The sequence below is a fragment of the Heliangelus exortis genome, chromosome 3 (assembly GCF_036169615.1).
Source record: "Heliangelus exortis chromosome 3, bHelExo1.hap1, whole genome shotgun sequence".
NCBI classification, from domain to species: domain Eukaryota; kingdom Metazoa; phylum Chordata; class Aves; order Apodiformes; family Trochilidae; genus Heliangelus; species Heliangelus exortis.
In genome coordinates, this window is record NC_092424.1 from 44,469,803 (window position 1) to 44,487,280 (window position 17,478).

General features: G+C 34.9%; 1 protein-coding gene across 6 annotated transcripts in view; it reads right to left on the reverse strand.

The window, feature by feature from the left end:
• Positions 1-17,478, reverse strand: part of EML6 (EMAP like 6) — a 115,460-nt gene that overhangs the window by 39,009 nt on the left and 58,973 nt on the right. For all 6 annotated transcript variants that reach the window (XR_011725188.1, XR_011725189.1, XR_011725187.1 and 3 more), the window contains exons 10-18: positions 15,662-15,918; positions 15,069-15,281; positions 14,017-14,184; positions 13,063-13,169; positions 10,176-10,294; positions 9,328-9,514; positions 8,537-8,642; positions 5,027-5,120; positions 1,603-1,703 (exon numbers count right to left, since the gene is read on the reverse strand). Coding sequence is in view for 3 of the 6 variants with exons in the window: in XM_071740397.1 (XP_071596498.1) it covers positions 1,603-1,703; positions 5,027-5,120; positions 8,537-8,642; positions 9,328-9,514; positions 10,176-10,294; positions 13,063-13,169; positions 14,017-14,184; positions 15,069-15,281; positions 15,662-15,918 (1,352 nt within the window). In the remaining 3 variants the exon portion in view is untranslated. The remainder of the gene's footprint in view (positions 1-1,602; positions 1,704-5,026; positions 5,121-8,536; positions 8,643-9,327; positions 9,515-10,175; positions 10,295-13,062; positions 13,170-14,016; positions 14,185-15,068; positions 15,282-15,661; positions 15,919-17,478) is intronic.

The window sequence follows — 17,478 nt, forward strand, 5'->3', positions numbered from 1 at the left end:
GATTATTTCCAAGCAATTGTAAGGAATTGCATGAGAATTAATACAATTATTGGCAGAACATTTTTTGCACAGAACAGCCTGCCAAGTGTTTTCTCTTTAGGGGTAACCACAACTACAAATGAGATATTACAGGTTTGGTATAGCTGTCCATTTGCAACCTGTCAATTTGACAGCAGTTTTGCAGAATAAACGGAAGAATTTGCTCCTTTGCTCCTCTTATGTTTGTCAGAGAACCAAACTGCCACAGCCTTACTTCAGTTCAGAAAGCAGAACATACTTATAGACAAAAATACATTTATAATTACAAAATGATATAGGCAGTGGTGTCCTTATATGAAATCATATATTTCACAGTTAACACTAGACTGATAGTCCTAAGTCCACTGTGCAAATTTTAATTCAAAATATACTATTTTTATTGCAAAAAGACTATTCCTGGAGTAAGGTACTGCTTATTGCAAATTCCTGTAACACAAGCTGAAAATCAGCAACACAACTATTTAGTTACTATAAAAATCACTTAAATATAAAAAATGCAGAAAAAAATGATAAAATTTTTAAACTGAGAGCATCTGAACCTCTTGAATCTGGTAAAGTATGGTATAAATATAGGAACTTCTTAAAACTATCTAATGTTGAGTTCTCTTGAGTTCTGTTTTTAGCTGCCCTTGTGTCACCTACCATTGCCGAATTTTACACAAAGATGCTGAGACCTTTTTACTGAGCACTTGTGTATTGCTTATATGATTAAAAGTAACAAAGAATAGAAAATCCAGCCCTGAGTAAAAAATAAAATCTCTTCATCGAGAAACCAAGTCTGAGTTTTACAGAACTATCTAAACCTATAGGTACTTCCTGTTCTGAATATTTTGTTTGTAAGTTTTCAGAACCTAATCCAGTTTTGAACAATGGCAAACTATTTTTCATTTTTTATTATTTAGAAAATGAAAAAAAAAATTCCAGTGTCACATAAAATTACACTATATTGATTCCTGTGGTGCCAAATCATGATTTCTAGCCTAATGGATAAAAGATAAATTACTATAACTGAACTTGAGCAAAATACCTGGTCTTTTATTTCCTTTCTTGTTTTCCCCAAGCATGTATTTTAAGGTCCACCCTCAAACCTATCTTTCCAGCCTTGGAGCTTCAAACAGAGATGGAATTCATCTCTAATAACAGAAAAACAGCTGTATCTTGAAGCTGAAGGATTGCTTAAGTGCAACATCAATATTTTCAGGGTGAAAACTTCTGTCTTCAGTAGACAGGTTCTTGGCTATCAGCTGGCATTTTCTCAACAAGGCTTATAACCAGCTTACGTGAATTACAGGACTGCATGTTTTCTGAGAGCCGAGGATGCTTGGTCAGGAGAAACTCTCATTATTATGACCAGGTGAAAAACAATTAGCTGGAAAGGACTTTCCAAGAGGAAGGAGTAGTGTAATTTTTGCTGATTCTGAGGTAGGTTTTCACCCCTATAAGGATGTATTTTATTTGTAAAGCAATAATCTGTTTACCAAATATTAAACTGAGAACATGTTGTTCCTGCACTAAAAATATACATATTCTTAATAAAGTAATATAAAATATTCAATACAGTACCTGTTTGCTGCCAAAATTTGATGTGCTTCATCCCAACAGTGACAAGTTTGTCTACATGATGTGGATTACACTTCACTACAAATATTTTATCTTTATGGCCCCTGCAATAAAATAAAAAATTAAAAACACAGTAAAAGATGATGCAACATTGCCTACTAAATGCCATTTCATCATACTGGATTAACCAAACTACTCTTCAACAATGAGAATCTAATCACCATGACTGTCATAGTCTTGGTGCCAATACAAGAGTTTGGGTCTTCAAGACTATAAAGATTGGCAGAGGAGTCACAGAGGCTGTGTCTACATTATCTCCACTATCATTATTACCCTGTCTAACAAAAAGCAGAGCTGTGGTTCTAATCTGCAAAAGTTTAGCCTTGGAAATATGAATCACAGAACTGGCAGAATATATCTGAGCATACCCCACGTAGGCTACAGAAATGTGGTGAATAAAAATTGTCTCCCACTGAATTTCAGCTCAGATTTCTGCTTCATAATGAAGAAGCAGGCAACAAAGGTCAAAGCAGTTAGAGAGAAGGTATGAAGACAACATAGATATTTAACTAGATAAGAACTCAATACATATTTAAAAACTTCTGTCAAGAAAAGAGGAAATCTCTAACCTTCTGTGCTTTAAGAAGAAAAATAAAGCAACAATTTATGAAATTATAATTCAGGAAACAGTTAGTTCAGCAGCATATATGTCTTCAGATTTAGTTTTTGGGTAATTAAAGTTATTCATTTTGGAGTATGTATTTATAGAAGTTTGTAGGTTTAAGTTTTACCATTGCAAAAAATATTCCCAGACGTTATTTCTATTTCAATTTTATAAAATACCAAAAGCAAAAATGAAGCAAAAAACCTTAGCTTTCAAAATGAATGTTTAGTTTTTGTACTAAGATAATGTCACTTTTGTGTGAGAGGCGTAGTAGATCTGGAAAAATCACATGGGTCTGGTAATTTTGGTATTTTCTTTCATTGAATCAGACTAGACAAAAACTGGCTCTTGACACCTTCTATATCTGCAGTACATCTTCTTGCAATTCCTCCTTCTCCTGTTCCTTTGCTTTGCTATAATGGTGCCCAGCCTGTCAGCTCAGGCTGGTTACACTGCTTCTTCTGGAAGCATCTATCACACAGGCATATTCTGGCCCTGAGTCCAGAATCAAACTAACTGCATCCCAGTGTGGGTGTCCCTGTAAAATGACAACAGTTCGTCTGCCTGTGCGACAGGATCTCTAGTGCTGACACAGGAGATCTGGACTGCACCGCCTACGCTTCCTCCCTGGTTTTGTTTGTGTCCTTATGTTCCAAGGAACTGGGACAGGATATTTGCTCTTACAGAAAGAAAAAAGGAGAACAGTGACATTCACTGATGTAGATTGTAAATCAAATCGACAATGCCCCCTAATCTCCCTTAGGGATTGCAGTCCAGTACTGCAGACCACAGGGATCAAACAGGACCAGCACTGCATCAGCAGATGAGGCACAAGAAGCCGCTGAAAAAAGCTCAGATGCATTTTAATTCTAACAGTGTACATGTACTCAGTAAGGATTTTAATGAAGCTAAGCAGGAAATAGTAGAGCCAAGCTAAAGAAAGAAGCAATGAAAACAAATGAGTATATTCTGAACATTGTGGCAAGGATGAAAACTGGGAAGTCATGTTTAAATAAATCATTTCAAGAAGATTAAGCAAAAAGAATGTTCATAAAAAAATAAATCTGAAGTCATTGCAGAATAAATATAATAAATGTTTGTACATAGAGAGTTTGCACTTAATTTTTCAGGTTTATCCCTTCAGATGAATTCTTCTTGTGGGCCTACATGATTGTAAGGAGATTGTAAGACATCTTGTCTGCTAAGGCCACGTCAGAGTCATGTCTAAAATTGAGATGTAATCTCTCCTGTCTTGGTTTTTGTTCCTCTCTTTATATCTCCTACTGTGCTTACTGGAGTAGTGTATCTGCCTTTAGGCACTGCTAAAACATAAATAACAATTAGAACTCTTTAGAAGACAAACTATTTTTCTGCTCTCTGTGATAACCATGCATATTTTCAAAATAATAGATTAGCAATAATAATAGACACACTCGGTACATCGGACACTTACAAGAACCTGAGTACTTAATCTTATATGTCTCCTGTGAGCAACAAGTAGCCTGACAGCCAACAATAGCTTGTTTTTAAAAGCTTAGAAGCACAGGGACATGGGAATACATAAGGTGTTTCTTCACTTGTGAGTCTGAAGCACAATTGCTCTGGAGACAGTTAAACTAGGACTGGAAAGCAGATGACACGTTTTACAATAGAGCCAACACTGTTGTTAAGCAAGCTCTACATCACAAATTCAAAACAGGATTGATAATCTTGCTGCTTAATAAACTGGATGTCTGAGATAAAAACATACAGCTAATATAGATTATAGTACACTCATATTTGGATCAAAACATTTATTTCTTCAGTAATGATATAGTCCTGCCATGAGAAAATGTTGGTTGTTCTGGAACATGTCATCATATAATAATAAAAGTAAATTATCTTTCCCAGGCTCTTTTTTTTAAATTATACTAATCATTTCTACTGACCAATGCTAGGTGTTACATGGTTGCAGACAGCATATAAAATTAATCCTTGCCTTTCTGGTATATATGTCCATGCTTACATAAATTCTACACAACTCTGGTATCATGACCTCAGAGGCATATTTGATTTTCCCAGGGTAAGATAGAAACCAGGTTGTCAAACTGTTTGATTCTTCTAACATGCACAACCAGTTTCAATAAAGAAAATGTTGCAATTCAATATTTTAGAACAAAACAAAGCAAATACATGAAATGTAATCCAATCCTCTTCCCAACATTGATGCTTTCACACAATTGCGAAAGCTTCTTCACTGTCGATTTATTAGCTAAGCTTTCAGATGGTTAACGCAAAGAGAAAAAAAAAAAAAAAGCTGACTCAGAAAGAAAGCAAGATCAGTAGACCTTGAAAAATCTATTTATATTAGAGTGAACACTTTTTTCTTTTTAGAAATGTGATATGGTTATGCACACTGATGGAACTCAACATGTAATGTAATACGTAAAGGACAATATGGCATCCCTAATGACTTCTGCCCTGAATCAGGGCATAAAATTGGGAGTAAACATTAACTTCAGCTGAAACTCATTTAATGAACTTCAATATCAATATATCTGTCCTAACAAAAAGGCTAGGGAACTCTTGACAGAAATAGTCCACAGGATTTCCAAATGCTAAGCTGTAGATTTCAAGGTTTTTTATCTGGATATATTGCTCTGAAACACTATTCTGTTTTCAGCAAGGTGTTCTGTTTGTTCAGGTAAACAAAGTAATTCATGTGGATGATACACTCAGGAAAATGTATCCACAGGAGACATTCATACCTAGATGCATTCTTACCTGGTTGTTGCTAGCTTTTCTCCTTTTTTCCAATCCCAAAACACAATGGCATGATTATCATCTAGCCCAACAGATGCCAAACATTTCCCATCAGCTGTACAGAAGCAATATTTAATGTTAAAAGTGCTAAGGCTTTAGCTGAAAACATTAACAGGCAATGAACATAACAAATACGTTTTAAACTGCATTTCAAGTTATGTATTATAAATGAAGTGAAAAAAGGAATGGATACTCTGAGAAAATAGGGTTCAGATAAACTGATGGCCTTCAGTTCCTAAAATAGAGTACACACAGAATTACACAAATGAACTGAGAAAGAATCAACCTGCCAGCTTCTTAAGATGACTGAAGTCTATACCTGCTGGGAGATTTGTAGTGCAATACTTAGCACCAAAATGAATACCTGCTGAGTAATGACACATCAAACTGGAATCCACAGCTTTCACACAGCACTCTATTAATCCATGACCCATCCTCCCTCTTCTTAACTAAGGTGACTTTAAATATATCATGACCCTTATCAGAGACAGAACAGGTTGTGATACAGTTCACAAGATTTTTCTGTTTAATTTTTAACTGGATGATTACAACACAAGCTATTCTTTTTTAGAAAAAGCATTCTTTTAACTTTATTCTATGGTGTTTGTTTATCTGACTTAATTTAGGGTTTTTTTTTTTTCCTTATCAAACCATTGATCTTTCCCCAAGGCAAACACAAAACATTTCTGTGTGTAAATACAAAGAAAGTAGGTAGGAAACTTCTCATAAACTCCAAGTACTCTAAATCATATTACATTTTATTTGAAATATTGCAGATTAGATGATGCATATTATTTTCCTTGAAATGGTGACAAGTATTACTAGTGTATAATGAAATGGGTAATTTTAATAGGCAATATAATGAAACTATAGATACGATAGAAAACTATAAGGCTAAAATTAACCACTGGTTGTCATCTCCTGTACTGCAGGAAAGACACAACAGTACTGATAATGAGAGAAAGAACAGCAAGAACAGAGGATCATACATAATTCAGGAGTACCTAGGCATCTTTGCGCCATGTATAAAATAACAACAAACAAGGCCACTGTTACCAAACTTGTAGAGACAAACTACTGTTACAAAATCTTTCAAAAATTAAAAGCCTAAGCCATAACTGTTGAAGCATATAAGACAATTGAACTCTATAGGTTGTCACAGGAGACGGTTTTTTTATGGAAGAAGATTTACAGCTGGACAAAGTAGAAAACTGAGTAGATGACCAAAAGAGTGAACAAAAGCAACGATATGAGAATGTTACTTCTGTGGAACTTAACATATATTAAGGACTGTGCTTAAGCAAACATGACTTGAAGAACAGCACAAGTTCCACTGGTATAAATTACTCCAATAAAATTAGTACGAAGTTCGTAAGGATTATTAGGTCCTCACGTCTAGACTGGGCTTGTGAGTTCTGTGAGGAGCAAGTCAAGAAGAAGAGGAAATACAAAAAGGAAAACAGTTCACAGTTGAATGAAACGGGACTAGATGGAAGGTGTGTAAGTAGACAGGAAGGAAGGAAGGACAGGACAGAAAACAACATTTAGTTTGTTAAAAAGAAAAAAACAACATAGAGAGACACAAAAAGTTATTAAGCAAGGAAAGCAAAGGAAACAGTAAGAACCTTTCCACAACAGTTTTAGTGAGATAAAATGCCATGAACATGGCTGATATGAAAGGAAAATACACATTCTGTATTATTTAAGAAAGCAGTATATTTGTGTATTTTGATGACAATAATTATTTTTAGGGGAAACTCTAGGTAACTCTATTTTTAGGGTTAATTATGTAAGAGGAACAGGATTGACTAAGGTTTGTTCATAAGAATACAATTTAAACTGTATTAATTTGAAACAGAAAACTTTATGTACTAATATGGTTTATACACTCCCATTACTATTCAAAATCATAGACATTAAATTAGCCACCAGAGGGCACAACCAAATATTTCATGAATGAAATTATAATCTTTGAATTGTAACAATCTCGGAAAGGTCCTACTAAAGTCACCCAGCTCTCTACTCTGTTTTCAGTAGTGGCCAAAAGCAGATGTTTTAGAGAGTGCAGAAAGACCAGAGTCAGCTGTTAGATCAAAAAAGGTTGGGAGTTTTGGGTTTCCTTCTTTAAGCTTCAACTAGTGTTACCTGAACCTAATTTGGAAATCTCTATTTCTACCACAACAAAACTGCCCCTACATAAGACCAAAGCAGTACTTTGAACCCCTAACGAGGTGTGTATCTGCACTACTATCTGCTCCTCTCCATGCCAAGTACCTTAGCAGTTAGGAATGCAGTATCAGCACCCTCAGGACCGAGTCCTAAGGTGATGCCAGTGGTCACTACTTTTTAAAAGAGCTTTACTATTCTTGTACAGGTTTATGTCCACAGAATATGTGGACAGCTTACTCTTTAATAAGAATTATTAAAATAAGATTTTAACAGTTTATAGAAGTAGATGGATTCTGTACTAGCGTAGAGGAATCTATTTTTTTGTTAAAAATGTAAACCACAAAGTTATTTCCTAAATATATGAACATCTGTTCCACTAGGGATCTTAATTAGAGGATTTTTTAACAACTATTCATGCTATGTCAATGAAATCATCCTTATCCATTTTCCCTTCTTCTGGTAACATATCTGCTTTCAGAGCCAGGTTGCAAGCCACAATGGACCAGCAAGTTTGAATTCCAGCTCTTATATAAATACCAAGACTCCTCTTCTGACAATGGAATATGGCTCGGTTCCACAGACTTATCTTTGTGGAAGTAAAACTTCTTTCATGTAATCCTGTCTCATAAATGAGATCAATGTTCTAATGGATTGTTACCATATTTCTAGAGGAGAGAATATGAAATAAAGTTTTGTTGAAAAAATCAGATTAAGGAATAGATAGTTCAGATTTTTTTTTTACTAGAAAAAGAGAATGAATTTTTAAGCCCTTCTATAAAGATGCAAAGGTCAGTCACCACCATTTGGATAATGCTTTCTGATGCTGAATACGAGAATTACCCTTTAAAAACTGAGACAATTTAGGTCACCCTTCTCAGAAACACAAGTAAGAGAAACAGCAGACAGCTGTTTGTCACATTAGCTTCTTCTGTAAACTCACTGCAAGATGTGGGAATTGTGAGCAAATTTGAAGAATCATATGAACCTACAGATCACATTTCCATCTCACTTATACACTTAAAATCATCATATTTCCTGCTTTTAAATTATTATACCACTGTGTAGACCATCAGAGTTCACAGCTATGCACTTGGTATTATGCATTAGACATCACAAAAATCAGTTACTGATTGACTGACAAATGGTCCATAACTGACTTCACTACAGTTTTATCAAAACTGTCAGAAGACTTTTAAGTAAAATTTGTGTTGGTTATAAAATCAGCTGGCTATTCAAATTAAGATTTCACTATAAGGACTGCTTTTTAATTAGTCATTTAGATAAAGGTAGGTCATGGCTTACCTGAAAAATCCAGTGCACACACTCCTCTTTGATGCTGGCCTTTGAGCAATGACAAACACTTCAGTGTCTGTGTGTCCCAAACATGGATAGCAGCATCTCTACCAACCTAAATCAGAGGGTTAACTGGAATATTTGCTCACAAAAGCAGAAAAAAGTACATAAAGCACACCCATAGTTTCAGTAATTAGCACTATCCTATCTTCAAAACACTGCAGAGGTAACTACTTTTCCACTTGCCGTATTTTATATTTTTCAAGATTTGATATTTTTGAGAAATATCAGTATATAGTCTCCAAAACAGTATACTATTAATGATATGTTTTATCAGTAAGTATGAATATATGTGAATATACTGAATATATCATATTCTGTACCAGATATCAGCAGAATGCTCAAAATAAAATATCCTTTATCTGAGTAAGGCTTTTGAATGCTACTGCAGCAAAAAAAAACCACTGAGATTTTTGAAACCCCAAAGTCTCCTGGGATGTAGATAAAATACAGCTCCTGCACTTTATAGATGAAAGCTAAGGTTCAAAGTGAATGTAAGACTTTTTGCAAGACTGACAGATTCTCTGTTATATAGGAATGATTTAACAATCACCTCAATAGTGTCCAGTCCAGCACTCCCCAGGAATTTGGCAGGGATATAGGAAACAGTACAGAGCTTACATATATTTAGGGGGGAAAAGTATACTGCAGGACAAAGAGAACCATATTTTTCCTAATCATATATTGCAAAGGGAATTTATTCCCATGTTTTGTTAAGATCATCTCTTCTAAATACCCACCTGTCCAGTTGCAACATAGTCTTTCACTGGGTGAATGCTTAGGCTGAGGATGTCATCATCATGGCCAAGATACAGTCGTTGAGTGTGTTGTTGCCTGTTATAAACAACAGCTACAGCAGCAATGTGATACACCACCTCTCCAGTTTGTGTGTAGAACAAATTATTTCGACAGTCATAGCCTCTATAACTAAAATTAGTACAAAAAAGGGTTATATTCTGTCTCAAAACCATTCTGGTACTTTGTGTAACAACTTGTGCAAATTATTTGTGCTTGAAAAGAGTAGAGCTGCCAAATCAACTTTAGCTAAGGAAAAAAAAAATAAATCACAGCACACTAGGAGGGAGAGACTATTCCTACCAAGAGCAGACATTCAAGAATTGTCTCATGGTTTACTTTGCACCTAAATCCTAAATTAGTACTGATTTCATAAAAAGAATATATAATATACATAAAATTGTATGCAGTTAAGTTTTACAGGAAAGTGGATTCAAGCAGAACTGTATCAGGCATTCTAAGAAATTAAAGGTATCACAGTCAGCTTCAAAAGAAAATCTTTGCTCCAAGAATTGTAAGGTGTAATGAGCAGCTAGTTTAAAATGTAGTTTTATATAATGCAACACTGATATAATATTCATGATACAGCTACAGTATTATAACCTTCTCCTGTTCCTTAACAAATACAACCTAAAAAAAATTATCAAAAATTACCCACAGTAATAACAACAAACAAATTAATTGTGGATAAACACTGAAGAGAACTTTGCTAAATGCTCTGACATAAAGTCAGCAGCATTGCTAGGATACTTTAACAATCAGAAAAAAAGAGTATTATTTAATATCACTGTACCCATGTATAAACTGCAACTTTAAACTGTCCTCAGGTGCTCGCTCTCTTTTAAGGAATGGCACAGAATGGTTTTTCTCTTTACTTTGCTGTTTCAGCTGAGGTAGGTCTTCTTTGTAAACCTGAGAATAATTGTTAAAGTTAATTGCACGTCTCCAGTTTTCTAAATATTTGTATATATGAATACAAAGTGACTTTCTTTTAAATGTTACATTTGATACATGTTAATGGATGTTCAGTAGTTACAACATAGAAGACTATTGCTCCCTACAGAACTCTTCATATGTTCAGATAAATGTTTTCCAGACAATGAAGTCCCCTGACATGAGTGCCCCAGATCATTAAACTGCAGTAGCATCAACAGTGTATTTTTTCTAGAAGACTCCAGTGACACTTAGTGAAAAGGAATTTAAATATTGACTGGAAATCTCTCAAGTATCTTTTAAATTTGTAGGTGCTTCAATGTACATAGGCAAAGCTGAACATAACAAATTAATTCTATCTAGGAATTATGATGAAATACACAGTAACCAAGAGCATGTAATTGATTTGCCAGTGTGGCCAGAATCACAAAGCTGAATTGCAGTTCTACAAATACACTAAAGACACAAAATACTGTACATTTAAATACTTCAGAAATGTTGAAACTCAGTGGAGCTGCAGAAGATTTTAGAAGCGTCTTCAAAGCTGGCACTGACAAAGCCTTGAAATACAGCTTTATTGACTGATTTCTGTGCCTCTACTCCCTGGATTTTGTGAAAAAAATGACAATGAAATTACAATATCCCACAGATATCTACCTGACTACAAAGATGGAATACTGGATTTTTACAAGAAAGGTGCTCATATAACAGCCTGACTTTTTGAAATGGTAGGCAAAGTCTTAACATCCTGTGTCAGTCACTTGTACGTAATGTAATTTATCCTGAGTGTTCTCATCCATTTACTCTTGCTCATCAGTGAATGCTACCAGTGGAACAGAGTATGGGATCATCATTTTCTAATGCATCTCAAAGTCTAGAATCCTCTATCCTGCTTTATCCATTAAATTGAAAAAGAAAGCAAACAAAAAATAAACTCAATTCTCAAAATAAGATTAATGCTTTTGTTTCTATGTGCTTTTGTAAATTAATTTAATAAAATGTAGACTGCATCTCAAAGTTGTCTCACACTTCCTGTATGAGATTCTATTTAAAGTTGCTTCTAGCTTTTTCATGCATTAACCTGCTGTCTACAACTATTTTTTCACTTTTACTTTTAAACTCAGATGTCCTTTTTGTCTCATAGACAGTGTGGAGGAGGATGCTGTTGATTTGATTACAGACGGAAAATCAGGAAAAGGAGGAGAGAAGGAGGATGGAACAAGCACTCTAGTGAGACTTGGAGTAAATGAGGGGGGAGGAAGAAAGTCTGACAAAACCTCTGTTTATTGGCAAACAAAGCTGATCTCTGTAATAAAGAGGTAAAATAAGCCACTGTCAGAAAGGTCTATGAAATTTATTACAGAATCTGGAAAGTGAGGAGAAAAGACAAAACCAGTCCTTGGCTGTTCCAACTACACAGAACATTAGCGGCGACCCTTCCATGTTCTAGACAGCATGACAACCATTAAATCACTCAAACCAACTTGAACCAGGCTTCTAATCTTTTAGCATTGTAGCTGACAAAGTGACAGGACAAGGTGACAAGGAAGATTCTGTCCACACTGCCAAGAAGCTCCTGAAAATCAGGTTCTAGGTGATTTTAAATAGGAGTGAAAGTCAGAAGACAGACAGAAGAATTTGATGTTAATGTTTACCTTCCTTCAGAACAAGGATGATCGATCAACCTTGAACACCACAGAATGTTGTTAAGATCAGTGTTTGTAAAGCACTCGGTATCATGAATGGAATTGAAGGAACCACAAGGGAAATAATTCTGTCTTCAGAAAGAATATTCTGTCTTCAGAGACATGTTGAAGCAATGTGCAATAAATGTGGCATGGCCTTATGAGGGAAAAAAACTGAACAGTTTCTTGTTTAGTAAGAACTAAATATCTCATATACTAAATCAGGTCCTGCAGGAAGGTGTAATCATAAAACAAGCAATATGATCTTTTACCCTGGCATTTGCTAAACTTAATGTGACTTTCTCTCTTGAATAAGGTTTTCTAATATAGTAGTGTGGGTGCAAATCATTATGATGCAGGTAGAGTGAAATCTCACATCAAGGAGCAGCAAGTCAAAATTGCTTTGTGAAAGGAGCCAAGAGCTAAGCATGGTAAGGCCAGCCAAGAGAGTGCCCTCACAGAGGGGACTGCAGTCCCACAGTGCCTGAGGGACATGAGCACAGGTTTGATGATGGTATGCAACTTTGGGCAACAGCCCTGATCACCAGGCAAGCCCATGATGATGAAGCAGATATCACCACTGAAAGATCAGGTTAGTGTGGAATGCCATACTACTATGTCAGAAAAGAATCAGTGCAGTACAGAATACTTATTTGATTTGCTTTTGCACGTAAGAAATATATCTTAATTTATCTTGGAACATAGTTGGACTGAAAACAGAAAAAATTGTAAGTGTATCAAATGATTATTAGAGACCAATTTTACTTGGTTCTCATTTTAATGATTTTAATAGTTAGAATCGTAAGGGCAATTTTAATTCTTGAACATTGTTGTCCTTGGCAATAAAAAAGAATCTGTCACAAATAAATGCATTATACAGGTTTCATACTCATTAAGAGTATTCTGCTTTGAATATGCAGTATATTGGTTGTGTAACCAGACAAAACCTGTCAAAATAATCTTCGTAGCATAGTTTGATGAATTTGCTCCAAGTGTCTTCTGCTTATCTTTACTCATGATAGATGGTCAGGTAATTGGTACAGGGTGTTAATGTTTACTCACCTGGCGATCATAGTTGATTTGAGCTTCCTGCTCAATGTCAGAATCTAACTCTGGCACATCAGATAAATCTGAATCAGATTCTTCACTGTAGGAATCAACACCACCCTCTACATTAAAAAGAAAAATATAAAATCAGTATATAACACATCTAATCACAAGAAAATAGCATGAGACAGTTTTCTATAATTTAGACTACGTGCAAAACAGTATATAAAAATTTTGGAAGCTTAAGCAGCTTCTAAAAATCATGTGGGCTGACTGAATGTGTCAGTTTTGTTTTTGTTTCCCTTGTTTCAATGCCTGGGGCAGAAAGGTGGCAGAGGGAAAGATAATAACAGTAGTTACCAGGACATTTCCATCATCTAAGAGAATACTATTTTCTTAACAAGCTTTGGAGTGATAGCATAGAGAAATGGTGAGTAAAAATTTTCAGTGTGGTCACTGTTTTTAAAAAGATTTGCTTTAACATAGACATTTTACCAAACTGTGCAGCTATGGCGTATGTGCCCTTTCACAGAATGGCATCCCATTTTCAGCTGTCATTAGTATGGCTTTCATAGAATAATTCAAGTATCATGGATATAAAAAGGAAAAAATTCTACAGTACAACTATCACATATGTATGTGAATTTGCACTGTAAAGAAAGTGAAAGAATTCAACATGTGTAGTCAGACTTCTGAATGCAAGTTGCATGGCTGATTTTGAAAATCTAATCTTTCTTTTTCCACACACTTTGAAAAATACTTCTCATGTATTGCCAAACATAAATTGCAGAAGAGGCTTTAGCATACCTTGCCTGAAAAAAATGGTTGCTCATGAAAAGCAACTGAGTGTATGTAATTCCACAGAATTATAATAAAACTAATTTATGTTAATTCAATAAAAGCTTTTCCAACAGTATTGTATTCTCTGTCATTTTTTTTAGTAAATAATTAAGAAGAGATTATTTTTACCTTGTGGAGATGTTTCATGGATACCATTTGTTATCCCTTCTGGAATAAAACGCCACTGAAAAACAGAGTGATCAGCACCTCCTGTACTTAAAACCCACTGAAAATCATGGGACCAACGGACATTGGTTACATGTGCTGAGTGGCCAACATATCTTCTAAATTTAGCTCCTAAAAACCAAAAATAGAATAGTGTGTAATAAGAAAAGAAAATTAACATTGTAATTAATAAAGTTAGGCTTTTATTGGAAACACAGTCTAAGCACACTTATGAAAAATTACAAAAGGAAAGAATTAAATGCCTCTTTATATCCTGATACTAATAGTAACTAAAAAGAAATGGCATAAAATAGTATGAACAATAGATTTGCTTCCATTTTCCAAAAAACACTTAAATCTTGGCAGGAAGTGCCAGATACACACATGGTTCAGTTTTCACCTTTATGGCCATTACTGCTGATGAGAATTACATATGTGAATTGTTTATCATACTAGATGCAGAAATTCAGAAGTCACTATCAGAAATTATATGATATCAAATCGAACACTGAATATCACCAAAAGCCAAAATATTGTATTTAGGCTTTGTTTGCCCAGCACAGTCCAAAAACTGAGGAAACAATCATTGATAAAGAATAGATATGAAGCAAATAGCTCACACAGAGCTACACTGACACATGCTAGCAGACAGTGAAACAATACTGATTTTTCTGCAATTGTTACTACCATAAATTTGGATGAATTACACTACTGCATTTGGTGCTGATAATTTTTTATATGATGTAAAATCTTGCTGAATTAGTTTTTGAAAAGGTAATATCAGAATAAGCACGTTGGACTATACATTCTCAACAGTTCTCAAACCAAGTACATACACATTTGGAAGAAACTGCCAGATACAGAGTATTAAAGTCTCATCCTTATGTCCACTAATACTAATATGAATTGTGCACACACTAATCTGAGTTAAGAATCAAAAGCCACCACTAGAAGATATACTGATATGGCATCAAAGTAAACATTGCATTTTTCAGAAATACAAAATATTATCTTACCTTTCTTTAGACATGGAAATCTGAATAATTTAACCAACCCAAAATCATCTCCAGTCACTAGCACTGAGCTGTTGTAATTTCCATCCACAGAGTTGACATCTGTAATGTTAGTGTATTTTGGCCAAATTCCATTCACTTCAGATCCTATCACACAGGTCCATGAGGCCCAGTGAATTCCTTTTATATCATCTTTGCTAGATAGATGCTTCCCAGCTGAAAAGATGCAAGTGAATAATCTGTTTAATGATTTGTTTTTTCAGTAAACTCTATTTCTTTTCATCACATTTATCTGTGTATTGTTCATGAGATTAGTCTTTTAACCTCAATAAATTATAAATATTCACAATTTTATTTTAAAATAGTATAATCCCATACTTGTTTTGACGCCTTCACAGATTTTACAAGTTCTAATGCAGCTGCACATAAATGTGCTAAAACCATATAAAAGTTTAAAAAATGTTAGGTATTCATATAAGTTTGAGTCAAGAAACTCTGCTGGCAGATGTAATGTTCACATATTATTTTTGGTGTTCTCTTCACATCACCACTGAAGATTTTTACTTGTTCATAACCTAAGCCACTTGTAAACTTACATGGCATCTTGTAGAACAGTCTCTCTCCTGCACCATCATTTGTTTGCAAGAACTTACTATCCACAGACCAGTCAATGTGAGTTATAAAACTAGCAGATTTGTTGCATTCTCCTATCTTTTTGTATCTCTGAGCAACTGCATAGATATCCACCGGGCCATCGTTAGAACCCACAGCAAGATAAGAGCCATCTGGTGAAAACTTCATTTCATGGATTACTTCTTTTCGGTCTTTAATATGAACAACCTCTGTCATGTCCCTGCAAGAACCAATATAGAAAATGGGAACTGTAAAGTTGTGAACATGCAATCAGCAAACATTTAAGGCAAAAAATCACAGAATTACAGAACTGTCACAGTTGGAAAAGATCTCTAAGATCACCGTGTCCAACCGTCAAGTCAGAAAGAAAAAATTCACCACCCACTATAGCACGTCCTGAAGTGCCTCATCTACATGTTTTTTTTAATACCTCCACCACCTCCCTGGGCAGCCTGACTATTCTTTCTGTAAAAAGTCTTCCTGATATCTAGTCTAAACCTCCCCTGGTGCAATTTATGTCTACTTCCTGTAGTCCTATCATTAGTTACTTGAGAGAAGAGGTCAACCCCCATCTCACTACAAACTCCTTTCAGGTAACTGTAGAAAGCAATAAGGTCTCGTCTCAGCCTTTTCCGCTCCAAACTAAACATTCCCAGTTCCCTCAGCCTCTCTTCACAAGACTTGTTCTCCAGACCCTTCACCAGGTCAGTTGCCTTTCTCTGAACTCATTCCAACAACTCAATGTCTTTCTTGTAGTGAGAAGCACAGAACTGAACACCAGTATAATCATACTTCTAAAGCAAAATTAGAAACACCTTTACCTGTCAATGATACTTTTCATTCCGTTCACCTAGTTGTAGCTGTAAAACAGTTAGCTTTCTAGTCTAAACCAGATCAGACTATTAAAAAAAACCCCAAACAACTATAGAAAATTAGTTTCATCTAAAGAACAATTAGCCTGTCCCTCACAAGAGCACATTAAAATGGCAGATGATACCCTTTGCACCATATTTACTATTTTTGGGAGACAGATAAACAGTTTAGATTAGAGGCTGAGAATTAGACTGCTAGAACTACATATGATTAATCCTACATGCCAAACACACAAGTGACAATAGCTTGCATGTGCCTTTGGAAAAAAATCAAGACAGCTATACAGTCTTTAAAAAAAATTTTCAATTCTTCCCTATCCTAGCTACAACATGATATAAATCCCTTTCCTATGCAACCAAGGAACCAAAAACTTCAGTGATTGCAAATGCAGACAACAAAACCACTCTCAGAGCTATTAATTTGGTATTTATAAAGATAATCCACACCAGATCATACATTTGGCCTGTAAGGAAATATTGTGAGAAAGAGTCTTGTGCAGGTGCCATACTTCTACAACTAAGTTTTAAAAATATTTTTCCTGATTTCTGCTTTAATGAATTACTGCTGGAACTACCACGTTAATGAAAAATCTCAATTTATTTAAAAACTAATAAATTTTAGTGATATATCTTTAAAATGCTGATACATAGGTACTATTAAAGGCAGAGTCCTGAAAGACAACCTGAAGGACAGAGAGTTCTGGGAGATGTTCATATGAATAGAAAGGTTAATATTACAGAATATCCACCACTTAAAAAAACAAACAGAACAATTTTGTTGGAAATTTCTTTTAGAATGGTGACGCTCCAAAATGTTATTAACAGCAGAATTTTTGCTAGGAAAATTCTTATTTATTCATAAGCATTTTTGCCTTAAAAAATGTTTTGGGGAAAAAAAAATGTTCATA